The sequence below is a fragment of the Stomoxys calcitrans genome, chromosome 3, assembly GCF_963082655.1.
Source record: "Stomoxys calcitrans chromosome 3, idStoCalc2.1, whole genome shotgun sequence".
In the NCBI taxonomy this organism is placed as follows: domain Eukaryota; kingdom Metazoa; phylum Arthropoda; class Insecta; order Diptera; family Muscidae; genus Stomoxys; species Stomoxys calcitrans.
The window spans coordinates 30003755-30017369 of record NC_081554.1 but is presented as its reverse complement, the minus strand read 5'-3'; the positions used below and the strand labels follow the sequence as shown (position 1 = coordinate 30017369).

Here is a 13615-nt window from a genome sequence, read left to right as displayed (position 1 = left end):
ATAAAATTTTGCAAGAAGTGTTTTGATTTTACTTCGAACAACTACGACAAGTATGGTCTTAAACGGTTCATAACCTGATATAACTCCCATATAAACCAATCTCGAATCTTGACTCCTTGAGCCGCTAGAGGGCGCAATTATTATTCGATTTGTTTGAAATTTGGTATGAGGAATTTTATTATGGCCTCCAATAACTGTACCAAGTATGGTCAAAATCCGTTTATAACCAGATATGTTTCCCACATAAACCGATTTCGGATCTTGACTTCTTGAGCCGCTAGAGGGCGCAATTATTATCCGCTTAGGCTGAAAATTTTCAAGAATTGTTTTGATTTCACTTCCAACAACTACGACAAATATGGGCTAAATCGGTTTATAATCTGATATAGCTCCCATATAAACCGATCTCGGATCTTGATTTCTTAAGCCGCTAGAGGGCGCAATTATTATCCGCTTCGGCGAGAAGTGTTTTGATTTTACTTCCAACAACTACACCAAGTATGGTCTAAATTGGTTTATAAACTTATATATATCCCATATAAATCGATCTCGGATCTTGACTTATTGAGCCGCTAGATTTATCTAAAATTATCCGCTTTATCTGAAATTTTGTATGAGTTCCAATAAATGTACCAAATATGGTCAAAATCCGTTCATTACCTGATACAGCTCCCATATAAACCGATCTCGAATCTTGACTTCTTGAGCCGCCAGAGGGCGCTATTATTATTTTCAAGAATTGTTTTGATTTCACTTCCAACAACTACGCCAAGTGTGGCCTAAATCGGTTCATAACCTGATATAGCTCCTATATAAACCGATCTCGGATCTTGACTTCTTGAGCCGCTAGAGGGCGCAATTATTATCCGCTTAGGCTGAAAATTTTCAAGAATTGTTTTGATTTCACTTCCAACAACTACGCCAAGTGTGGGCTAAATCGGTTCATAAGCTGTTATAGCTCCCACATAAACCGATCTCGGATCTTGACTTCTTGAGCCGCTAGAGGGCGCAATTATTATCCGCTTAGGCTGAAAATTTTCAAGAATTGTTTTGATTTCACTTCCAACAACTACGCCAAAAATGGTCAAAATCTGTTCATAACCTGATATAGTTCCCTATAAACTGATCTCGGATCTTCACTCCTTGAGCCACTAGAGGGCGCAATTATTATCCGATTCAGCGAGACATGTTTTGATTTTACTTCCAACAACTATGCCAAGTATGGTCTAAATTGGTCTATAACCTGGGATAGATCCCGTATAAGTCGATCTCGGATCTTGACTTCTTGAGCTGCTAGATTTATCTAAAATCATCGAATTTATCTGAAATTTTATATGAAGAATTTTATTATGAGTTCCAATAACTGTGCCAAGTATGGTCAAAATCCGTTCATTACCTGATACAGCTCCCATATAAACCGATCTCGGATATTGACTTCTTAAGCCGCAGGAGGGCGCTATAATTATCCGCTTAGGCTGAAAATTATCAAGAATTGTTTTGATTTCACTTCCAACAACTACGCCAAGTGTGGCCTAAATCGAACCGATTTAGGCCACAACCTCTTATATCTCCCATAAAAACCGATCTCGGATCTTGACTTTTTGAGCCGCTAGAGGGCGCAATTATTATCCAATTTGTCTGAAATAAACCGATCTCGAATATTGACTTCTTGAGCCGCTAGAGGGCCCAATTATGGGAATTTGGATAATTTTTTTACCATTCTTCTACAACTCTCATCATTACCGGTGAATTTGCTGGAAATCGGAACGGATTTAGCCATAGCTCCCATATACTATAACAGAATTTCACTGATAGCAAGCCCTTTCATCTACCGATCATCTGAAAATGTTGTCCCAATGTTTCTTTTATAACTACCACAACATCTACTGAATGGCAAATTTAACTATAGCTTCCTTTCCTTTTCATCATTCTAAAATTGAAATCTATATGTTCGTCCACACCCCTTTTGGATTTTCCTATAGCATAACAAATCTTCCCCATCTCCCTCACCCATCTCATTCTAAATTTTCTTTTATACCAAAAATTCATTATAAATTTCCTATAACAACTAACAAAATTCACCCTAACAGCAGATGATGATGATGATGAGATATTTAGACTGCAACTGTCTCTCATGCATTTCTAGTAACACCCCCGTTTGCCGAATTGCAAAAATAAATGTTGACCCCTTGGATAGAGTGGCCACTACGAGGGCAGAGGAAAACAAGTCACTACACATGATATGGACACATGACCCTATTAGTGAAAAACTGACCCTTGGTCAAAGAATCCAAATAACAATCGGAAATAAAATAAAATGTTAACAATAACATCCATACATATCTAAGGCTGTTCGTACGTCCATTTGTCTGTCTGTCCATTCATCTATTGTCTATTGTTTTTAAAACTAAAAACACAAATTTGTCACAAACATACAAATGAAGAAAGTAACTACAACAACTTTCCAAATGAATGAAATGAAATACAGCACCCCCTACAACCCTCTGGCCCAAAAACCAACCCTCAAGCATTATCCACCAAAAAATTATGCATACACCAAACCCATATCCCATTTAAATAAAACACCTTGTTAATGGTTAGAATTTCACTAAAAATTTTTTCTGGTGTGTACTATCACACATTTGAACAAATTTTTGCCAAAAACACTTCAATGAATGTAGTACCGGAGGGGGATGGAGTATAGATAGCAAGGTTCATGTTTGCATAACATAACAACCTCCCTATTCAAAATTTAAATACAAAAGATAATAAATTTTCAACAAGGATATATCGCACACACACACATACTGCCAAACAAAAAGAAAAACCACCACCACCAAAGCGAACCTCTTTATGCTGCATAACACACCATCCTCTATCAAAATCCTTGCTAAAGGTTATGTAAATTATATGCCATTTAACTTTAACGACACTTTATTATAATGTCATACCTTTTAAATGGTTACGCAGGCGCATTAAAATATTGTGACATCTAATAAAAGTGTGCCATACACACAAACACACAAATTGTCATAATAAAAAAAAAAAAGAAACACAATTAGGTATGCCCAGTTACCCCTTCATTATGCAAAATTATTCAAATTCAACAGGCGCTGAACCTCTTAGGAGAGTCAGAATATAACTTGGTGTTGATATGCAAACATCCAACCCCTTTATTATGCACAGAAGGGTGCTATTATCAGTACGCCTTTTTTTACGATTTAACTTTGATTGCAGCTCCGGGTTTTTTGAGCGGCCACCCTTTTTCTGTAATCACCATTGTTAGCGTAAACGCTAAATAGGTGTTTTATTCAAATGATATGCTTATTAGATTGCTTTTGGTGGATGATGGTGTAGCCTTTTTATGTGAAAAGGGGTAATTGAGGTTTGGGTGTTGTATAAACAATGATTGCGTGTTTAAGAGGTGTTTATTTAATGTTGAACAAAGGATTGTGTTCTTTTTTTTATGAAAGCAGTGATTGATTCTTTTTATAATAGGGGTGTCAAAGGAACGGAAAGGACTATATTATGTAAATTTTTAAATGGGAGGGCTGTTTAGTGAAATAGAGGTGTGAAAGAAGCAACAGGTTTTTAGTTTAATTGGGAGGAGAGCCAATAAAAGGAAGACTTGAGTTCAAGGGAAAAATTTTATAAGAAAAAGGTTTTTTTTTATAAAAAAATAAATAAAATAATAATAAATTTTATTTTTTATTAAAAAAAAAATAATGTAGTATACATTAACAAAAAAAAGTAAATAATAAACTATAAAAATTCCCAAAAAAACTATAAAACTTTTTTACATAAAAAAAAACTTAATTAATTTGTAAATTGTAAATAATAAAAAATAAACAAAAAATATGTGTATCTAAAAAAAATTAAAAAAAAAAATATTTATATATAATAAATAAATAAAAATAAAAAATAGATAAAATATAATTCATTAAAATAATTAATAATCAAGAATACGTAAAAAATATTAAAAATAATTTAAAAAGTAATAATAAATAGAAAAATAAATTTCAAGTAATAAATATTTCAATTGCAATTTTCAATTTCATCTTTATTGGTTCATTATTATGTTCATATTTACAAAGCAGAGTTATGAGATCTTATCTTTTGGATATTACTGCATATAAGACTTAGGATCAAAGATCCCAAGTGCCCAATTGAGAAGCGAATGGGCAGGTATCGGTCTAGTCATTTTTTGACTTTTTAATATGCTAGGAGGTCTTCCCCTCCTGCCTTTTGTTTTGGCCCCTGGGGCCATCGCGAAAATTCTCAAATGCTTTGTAACTTTAATAAACGAGAGAGTTCAATGAGAGCACGAAAAGTTACAAAACAACCGACTTGAATGCTGCAAAATGTGATGGTAGAGCGAAAGATGATCAACCGCTGAAAACTTAGACACAACCGAGCACTTTGACAGTCAGAGCAGAACTGAAGTAATAAATATTAAAAATAAAATAATATATCTTTTATATAAAAATTAAATTGTAGCGCTTTGTATATTTGTTTGTCTGTTCCGTATAGACTCAAAAACGGTTGAACCGATTTTCATGAAATTTTCACAGATGGTAGAGTTTGAGACCCCGCTGAAAATAGGGTACTAAATTTTTTGTAATCCGAAGAGGGGCGGACCCTCCCCCTTTCCCCTTATTTTCAAAAACGCCAGATCTTGAAGATGGGTGTACCGATTTGAGCGAAATAAGCGGTGAAAATAGGGTACTACATTTTTTGATATCCAAGTGGGGGGCGGACCCTCCCTCTTACCACCATTTTCAAAAAACGCCAGATCTTGAAAATGGTGCACCGATTTAAGCGAAATTTTGTATGCCACCATATGGTACCCCAAAAACACAAAATTGGTATAAAATGTTGGGGTCAAATAACCTCGGGGGGACGCCCCATCCTAAGACCCACCCGAACGGACATGTTTACCAATTGGGACAATATGGGTATCAAATGACAGGTATTTAAGAGTAGAGTATGAACTTGGTATAAAAATGTCACGGTTAAAGTCGGGAAGTCCCCCACCCCCCAAAACATCACCCAACTGGACACTTTTTAAGCAATATGGGTGTCAAATGACAGGTATTTAAGAGTAGAATACATACCCTGCATAAAATGTCACCTTAATTGCCGGGAGTTCCCCACCCCCAACACCTCTATCGCTTTGGGCAATATGGGTATCAAATGAAAGATATTTATCATCAGAGTACAAATCTGACATAAAAATTTATTCCTTAAATTTTCCAAAAAACCCCCTCGCAGGACATATTTAACGATTGGGACAATGTGGATATCAAATTCTACGTATTTGAAAGTGGAGTAAAAATCTGATATATAAAAATGTATTCCTTGGCTCTGAGGCGCCCCACCCCCTAAAAACCCCACAACGGGACACATTTACCGATTTTGACAATATGGGTATGAAACAAAACGTGTTTGGAAGTTGAGTACATATCAGTTATAAGACTTTGCTACAAGGTGTCTACGGGGCCTCTCCAACACCAAAAGGGGCATGAATGTCCAACGTCACAAAATGGTTATAAAATGAGAGGTCTTTGAGAATTGACTACGAATATGATATACACATGTGGGGCAGAGTCTGGAACCGGCCCAAACACCTAATGTGCTTCAATAAGACGTGTAGTTCGATCGGGATAATATGGGAATTAAACGAAAGGTGTATGACAGTAGAATTTGAATCTAATCTAATGATATAATGATTCAATTACACGTAGATCTCCTCATTAAAGGACACAAATAAATTATCTTTTGGATCTTAGCGTCGGGTGAGAGCGACCCTCTTCTCCCAATGAAAAGAAACACCAAACTGTCATGTAGGATGACCGAAAATGTATTGTATTCAAATAAAAGGACGTGTTAGAGGGCAATCCCCTCCCCCGTCCTGCCCAAATCAAGTAAAAAGGCCTAACACAACTTACTGTCCCAAATTTCGGCGATATGGGACAAAAAATGAGCCTTTAATGGGCCAAAAACCTTAAATCGAAAGATCGGTCTGTATGGCAGCTATATCCAAATCTGGACCGATCTGGGCCAAATTGAAGAAAAATATCGACTCTATCATTTGTTGCACTTCGGGCCTGTTGTTAAAAACTTAGTTTACATGTCGCTAGAGGCATACCCACAGATTTCAGTTTACCTGGAATGTGTAGGGTAATTCCTAGTCTCGCAAGCTCGCCCGCTTTACAATTCGCTGGGATATCTCTGTGGCCCGGCACCCAGAACTGGTGAATTTTGTACTGTTCAGCCATCTCGTTAAGATATCTGAGACAGTCGAGGGCTGTTTTTGTGTTCAAAAAACGTTCTCCAGGGATTTAATGGCTGTCTGGCTGTCTGGGAAGATATGTATGCCAATAGTCGTTATGAAATTATATCTTAGCAATTTCATCACTTCCTTAAGAATCTCCGCTTGATACACACTGCAGTGGTCGGGTAACCTCTGCATATGACCAGTTCTGTATTAAACCCCTACAGATCATGACTATGGTGTAGATCGGACCATATTTGGATTAAGCTGCTCTAGGATGGTGTATTGTGTCAGACCGCTTGATGTCCCTTGGCGAGTATTTTCAAGATTGGACCAGATTTCCAAATAGTTGCTAAGGATTCATAAATGGTGCATTTTTCACTGGACTTGGCATAGTGAGGTTAATATGTATATTCGAGGTGGTGGGCGTCCAAAGTTTCTTTTCTTCCTTTCTTTTGAAATTCTGTTTACATATTATAATTTGATTACAATTTTCATTATTTCATAAATTTTGTTTATTTCAAAAAATATTTTTTAAAGTTTCGTATTTTAATTTAGTCTTCTCTTCATCTTTGTCTATCTTTTAATATAATTTTGCATTTTTTACATTTTCTTTTGATTTGTGATTCTCTAATGCCCTTCACTATGTTCTAAAACTAAACATCTGTCTATAACTTCCAAACCATTTCAATAAAATTCTCTCAAAAATATCAGTTTTTTCTCGTTAACATTGACAGGATAACAACAACAACAAAATCCATGGCTATGCAATACAAAAAAATTATAAAAAATTACACACACACCCTCAATTACACAATAAGCCAACCAAAATCCTGACTCCGATTACATGGAAAAAAGGAATACAGGAACAAATTCAAACAAACAGGACAATAGGGACAATGGTTATATGCCAAGAAGATCCTTTATACTGATCAATAAAAAAGAACAAAAAAAATTATATTGAATTTTTTTCGTTTTTTTTTTAAACAATAGCAACGGAAATGTCATAAAATGAAATATGCTTAGCCAAAGATTTACATGACACATATAGTTTTTTATTGAGTGGGCTTAACAATGGAGTCAGAAAAAAAATTCAAAAATTATGGAAATATGATTTGCCAATGGGGATGTTTAACAAGAGTATTGACAAGGATCTCACAATAAGAAATCATTTGAAATTTTTTTTTTTGGAAAAAATTAATAGGGTAAGCTAATGGATAAGATAACATAAATGGTGTGAGGAAAAAAGTAGATGCTGAAAAATGATTAGAAAAAAATGACTAAAAAATTTCAACTGTAAATTTTTCTTTAAATTTTTCATTTACTTTGTTGTACTCTATATTTTTTTTTTTTAATTTTTTTGTGATTTTTTATATACTTTTGTATAAAAGTATTAACAAAGTACAGTCTTTTTTGTTACTAAAAATATGTTTTAAAATGTTCTTTTACTTACTTATAGGCTTCAAACTATATACAAATCCCTTTAACCCTCTATTCAGGCTATAAATTTCAAGTGTCATTTTCGATTATATTCAGCATGTATTGCATGTTATGTCCTTGTCCTTGTTTTTGCTCTATGAAATTTATAACATTTTATGTTTAAATTAGCAAAAATTCGTTACATACGATAAAAATCTAAAAATTCAAACTCATACTTAGAAAATGAAAATAAAATCTCACCCTTTCTTCATGCGCTGTGGCTGTGTGGCCAAACGCAAATCAAACATCATTGAATGAATGCAATTAGACAGGGGTTGAAAGCGATGAGCCAGGGAGGGGGAAGATTAAAATCGCGCATTGGCAAAGAGCATAACTGAAAACATTTGTTGAAAATTCACTTCACTTTTGAAATTAAACATGGTGCCGATTAAAATTGTTTTCCCTTTTTCCAACATAAAGGGTGCTCTATAGTAAAAACACCCCTTCTGTGGCATAAAACCCATAGAGGGGGGGATGGGTAGTATAATTTGCCACCATTTCATTTGCGGAAACAAAGAAATAAAAGACAAAAGAGAAATCACATTATTTATATATCATGCAGTTTTAGATATTGCAATTGCATAGAGAAATGTTTTGTGCCATGACTTGTTTAGGGATTTTTTCCAATGGCAGTCAGGTTCATTAAAGTGAAACTTGGTAGGAGACAAACCCAAATCCTTTGATTTTGCCTAACACAAAACAACAATCTCCAATTTCATAAATTTCTCAATACTTTTTTTTTTTTGACTTCTCTGTACTATTCAACATCCTCTTTTGCTTCTTCATTCGCAATCAAAAGAAACAGAAATGAATCATTAAAAGTTGTAAATAAATCTTTGTTTGATTTTTTACACCTCCTGATGTTTCATTTTTGGTCTTCTGTATGCACTGCCAAGCATTTGCACTGGTCTACCTTGCCAGTGTTCTATATTGTCCTGACAAGGCACTATGTGTCCCTGACATACTGCATATACTACCAAGTGGTGACCAGGTGATATTCTCTTATTTGTTGTTTGCATTGTTTTCACCATGTGACTGTGTGAGTGGCAGCTGATAAAATTTTTGTATTTTTGAGTTTGTATATCTGTCGCCGTTGTTGCTTTATCGACAGGACATGCAGTGATTTTTGGTATTTCAATTCAGTAAATGAAGGATTTTCACACTTGAGGCCAAAATATATATAGACACTGTACTTTTATATGAGAATATTCAGGTTTGTGGAGATATGCACAACCATGCATACATTTAGGGCTAGCTTTGAATTTTTGTAGAAAATTTCAAATGCTTTCTAAGGACGATAGTCGAAACTTTTATAACATAACAAAATCTAATTGTGTCCCGTTTCCCATGAACCTTCCATTAAGGAATACGGCAAACTTCTCATATATCAATGAGTGCTGTGCTGTGATTCAAGTTTAAGCTCAATGGCCAAGTTCGAACGCAGTGCGATAAGTTTTTACATGGCATAGTACGTCACAAATGCCACCAGTATGAGGAGGCAATAACCACCGCTGAAAATTGTTTCTGATCTTCTCGCCAGGATTCGAACCCAGGCGTTTGGCGTCGTAGGCGGACATACGGTGGCCTTCATGGCTATATTATTTGCTGCAATTTGTAGTTTGTAGGCGAATGAGGTAAAGAGAAACCATTCCCCTACTTCTTTCTCATACAAGCTAACCTTACCGCAAATAAAACTGCCTAGAACCTGGGCCAAGTTGGGTATTAGTGTAGACGATTTTTTCTTTTCATTTCTCTTTACTTGGATGTTGCTCTGGTAATTCGGATAACTAATACCTCACCGAAGGTTTTGTTATGTCGCTATACTATCCTACTTGGATTTAGCATTTCTAACAATGGCTTGCCTTGATTAGTTACAAAATTTTAACAATTCGCTTTAAATATTTTTTTCTTTTCATTTCTTTTTACCTATTTTTTATTTTCCTGTTTTAGTAGCGCGCTCGGATAACTAAGAGCTCACCAAAGGTTTTGTTCCGTCGCTACCATAGCATCACAAAAGACAAAAATTGTCTAAATGAGCCTCATTGCGGACTGCCACTATAACTTAACCTACTTGTATTTTATATTTTTAAAAATGACTCGTCTTGATTTGTTACAAAAGTTTATTCAAGTTAACAATTCGCTTTTTCTTTCTACCCAATTTTTATTTCCCTGCTTTAAAAAATTATACTCGCATTACTTTTTTCTATTACTCTTTGATCATTTTTAATAATTCCATCTCTTCTCGTTTCTCTCTTTCCAGCTTGTCGCTCATACTTTGAAAATGATGATGCCAAATATCATTCACCCTCACCCACCAATCTTAGCCAAAAGCGTTCTCGTGAGTTAGACTCTGAAATGGAAAATGAAGTTTTGGATTTGGCTTGTCACAGCAATACTCCCAAACGTCAGAATCGTTCTCCCTCACCCATTGTGGCACAGCAAGAGAAAATCCCCACTGCACCAGAGGCTGGCAATAATGTTTTTCCCAATACCAATGCAAACTCATTCTTGGCCGCCTTACAAAATCCTTTGGCTCCTTTGCTATTGCAAAATCCTTTGGGTTTAGCTGCTGCTGCCTTGCAACCGGAGGATATGCAACATGCCTTTCAGCTGCAGCTGCAAGGCTATATGGAAATGATGCGGCAAATGGCTCCCGACACTTTGCAGAATCCTGCAGCAGCCCAATTTCTATTGCAAAATTCATTGCAAGCCATGATACAATTACAGGCTTTGCAGCAAATGAAGCAACAACAGCAACATAGTCTACAAGAAGAGCCCTCAAAGCTGCCCCAACAAGAAGAGGAACCATTGTGCAAAACTCCCAATATGAATATGAAGAATTATTCGACTCCCCAGAATAAATCACCTTTGAGAAGTCCTTCTTTAAGTCCTGTCTCACGCCATGGTTCAGCTCGCATGCATACTCCCTCCAATGCCTCCTCACAACCTACTCCTGCCACCACCAACTCGCAGCAGACCACACCACCTAATGCTCTACACTTGCCCATGAGTCTCAGCAGTGCTGCCATGACTCCCAATACACCCGGCATGACTCCAGCCTTTCCCCAATCCTCTATGACACAATCGGCTCTTGGCTACTCCAGTACCCCACAAAATTCGAAAAGCTCCTCTGCCAATACTCTCTCCCAGGCAGCACGCACTTTGGACCAATCACCCGAAGAAACCACCGACTTGGAGGAGTTGGAGCAATTTGCCAAAACCTTCAAACAAAGGCGCATAAAGCTGGGCTTCACTCAGGGTGATGTGGGCCTGGCCATGGGCAAATTGTATGGCAATGATTTTTCACAAACCACCATTTCCCGCTTTGAAGCCTTGAACTTGAGTTTCAAGAATATGTGCAAATTGAAGCCCTTGCTGCAAAAATGGCTAGAGGATGCCGATAACACTGTCTCCAAGCCAGGAGGCATTTTCAATCTTACGGCCATGACCTCCGCTCCCTTGGTGACCCCAGAAAATATTATGGGTCGGCGACGCAAGAAGCGTACCTCCATTGAGACAAATGTTCGCTCCACCTTGGAAAGGGCATTTGCCATCAACTGTAAACCCACCTCAGAGGAAATCAATCAACTGGCCGACCAAATGAATATGGAAAAGGAGGTGGTGCGTGTGTGGTTCTGTAATCGCAGACAGAAAGAGAAAAGATCCAATCCCTCCCTTGATTTGGATAGTCCCACAGGCACTCCCTTAAGCAGTCAGGCCTTTGGTTATCCCCCTCAATCTCTAAATCTTACCAATGGTCATGAGGCTTCCTCGCTCTGTGGCAGCTCAATAAGTTCCCTTTCTCCTCACTATCCCAGCGGCAAACAGGAATGATGTTGGTATACCCCTGAAGAGTACACTCACAATGGCTATGTAGATAACATGGACTCAAGCTCATATCGCTTGGGGACACAGGTTCTAGCTATGGCTGCAAGCAAGGATGGCCTATTTCCCTCAATGATGGGCGGCGGCAGCAATGCTAGTTATCCATGTCCCTCCAACTATCATCATGATTCCTATGTAACAGAGCCGACTGGCACAAATAACTCGCCCTCGTCCTCCTCCGTCTACAACATATCCTCATGGCATACCAAAGCTCAGGATTACGCTCATTATCAGCATTCACTGCAGACGCCGCATACAGTGATGAGACCTTTAGATGCCAATTGGTTGTCTAATTGAATATATTCGGCTTGTTGATAAGGGCTTAGCTACCAGCTAAGGTCGACTGTTCAGACCTTATAAATGAACCATCACACAAAACACAACACTTTGTATATATCTAAAAATAATAAAATCTCCACTTACGACAACATTCCATTTCAGTATTCATATCAAAGAAATTGCTAACAAAAAAAAACTTGTTGTAAATTTAAAACAAAAAAAATATTTTAAAGTACCCTCCCCAAGAAAACCAAAAACAAAATGAAACACTTGAAACTTCCACTATTGTTAGTTACTTTATTCTATGAACTTGATTAACGAATTTAAGTAGACTTCATTTTTGTAAATACTGAACTAGCATGTAAGGACACTCCCCTTAGGCCCTATATAACACCAGTCCTTGAACGATAAGAATAGGAGTAGCATTTATTAAAAGTTCCTACAACAAATTACCCCAAGACATTCTACTCCACTGGTAACAAAAGTATACTACTAACAACAACAACAAAGACAAGCGTATTTATTACAATGACAGGTTACATACAGATATCATTTATATATATTTAATATATTTACCCCTAATAAACTAATTGCAGATATTCGTGTAATATAAATGTTAATGTGTAAAACAAACTATAATATTTAAATATATTTAACAATAAATTGAAATTATTAAAAAAACAAATTTAAAATGTTTTCTTTTAATTGGAAATAAGTAAAAAAAATTTTGGAGTAGCAAATGCATCCAAACATTTTAAGAACTATGTACAGCATTGATATATTAAAGGGAGTCCTGCTTACTATCTATGGCAAAACATTATAATGAAAAGAACATTGGATATCCATAGACATTTGTAAGGAGCCATAACATCATTAACAAACGTTCTTTGGTTTAACTCCTTCATAATGTCATCACATGGTATTGATCGATTACGAATATCAACGGTCTAGAAACACTGTAGCCAATATGGAGAGATTTCAAGATATCCCTGATCAATACACTGTTTAGCAACTCGGTTCAAACCACACAATTTAAAGGTATTTAAATTAGTCAAAGTTTTCTTATAAAACAGTTGGCTAAGAAACCGTCTCTGACAGGTAACATAGAGTATTATAGGCTTTTCCTACGTGTTATTTTGAATCGCCCAGTATGGTCCTACAAACGTGGTTGTGGCGGCCATTTGGTTTATGTTTACTTTCATTGACAGCATACGTTTCTCTTTATTATATTGGGTTGCCCAAAAAGTAATTGTCGGTAATATAGTCGGCGTTGACAAATTTTTTTCAACGGCTTGTGACTCTGTAATTGCATTCTTTCTTCTGTCAGTTATCAGCTCTTACTTTTAGCTTGCTTTAGAAAAAAAGTGCGCGAAATTTTGTTTACATTTGTTTGTTTGGCGTCAATTTTAATATGGGTACCACATGTATTGAAAGAAATTCATTTAACAAACCGAATCAACGCTTGTGATATGCACCTTAAACGCAATGAATTCGATCCGTTTTTAAAACGAATCATAACTGGAGATGAAAAATGGATTGTTTACAACAACGTTAGTCGAAAACGATCATGGTCCAAGCAAACCACTTCAAAGGCTGATATCCACCAAAAGAAGGTTATGCTGTCTGTTTGGTGGGATTGGAAGGGTGTGGTATATTTTGAGCTGCTTCCAAGGAACCAAACGATTAATTCAGATGTTT

General features: G+C 36.4%; 1 protein-coding gene across 1 annotated transcript in view; it reads left to right on the top strand.

The window, feature by feature from the left end:
* The window catches only part of LOC106096340 (uncharacterized), a 54873-nt gene extending 43273 nt beyond the window's left edge, over positions 1 to 11600 (top strand). Inside the window, exon 3 of the mRNA XM_059365952.1 lies at positions 10014 to 11600. Within this exon, the coding sequence (XP_059221935.1) occupies positions 10014 to 11587 (1574 nt within the window). The 3' untranslated portion in view covers positions 11588 to 11600. The remainder of the gene's footprint in view (positions 1 to 10013) is intronic.
* Positions 11601 to 13615: the final 2015 nt, after the last annotated feature.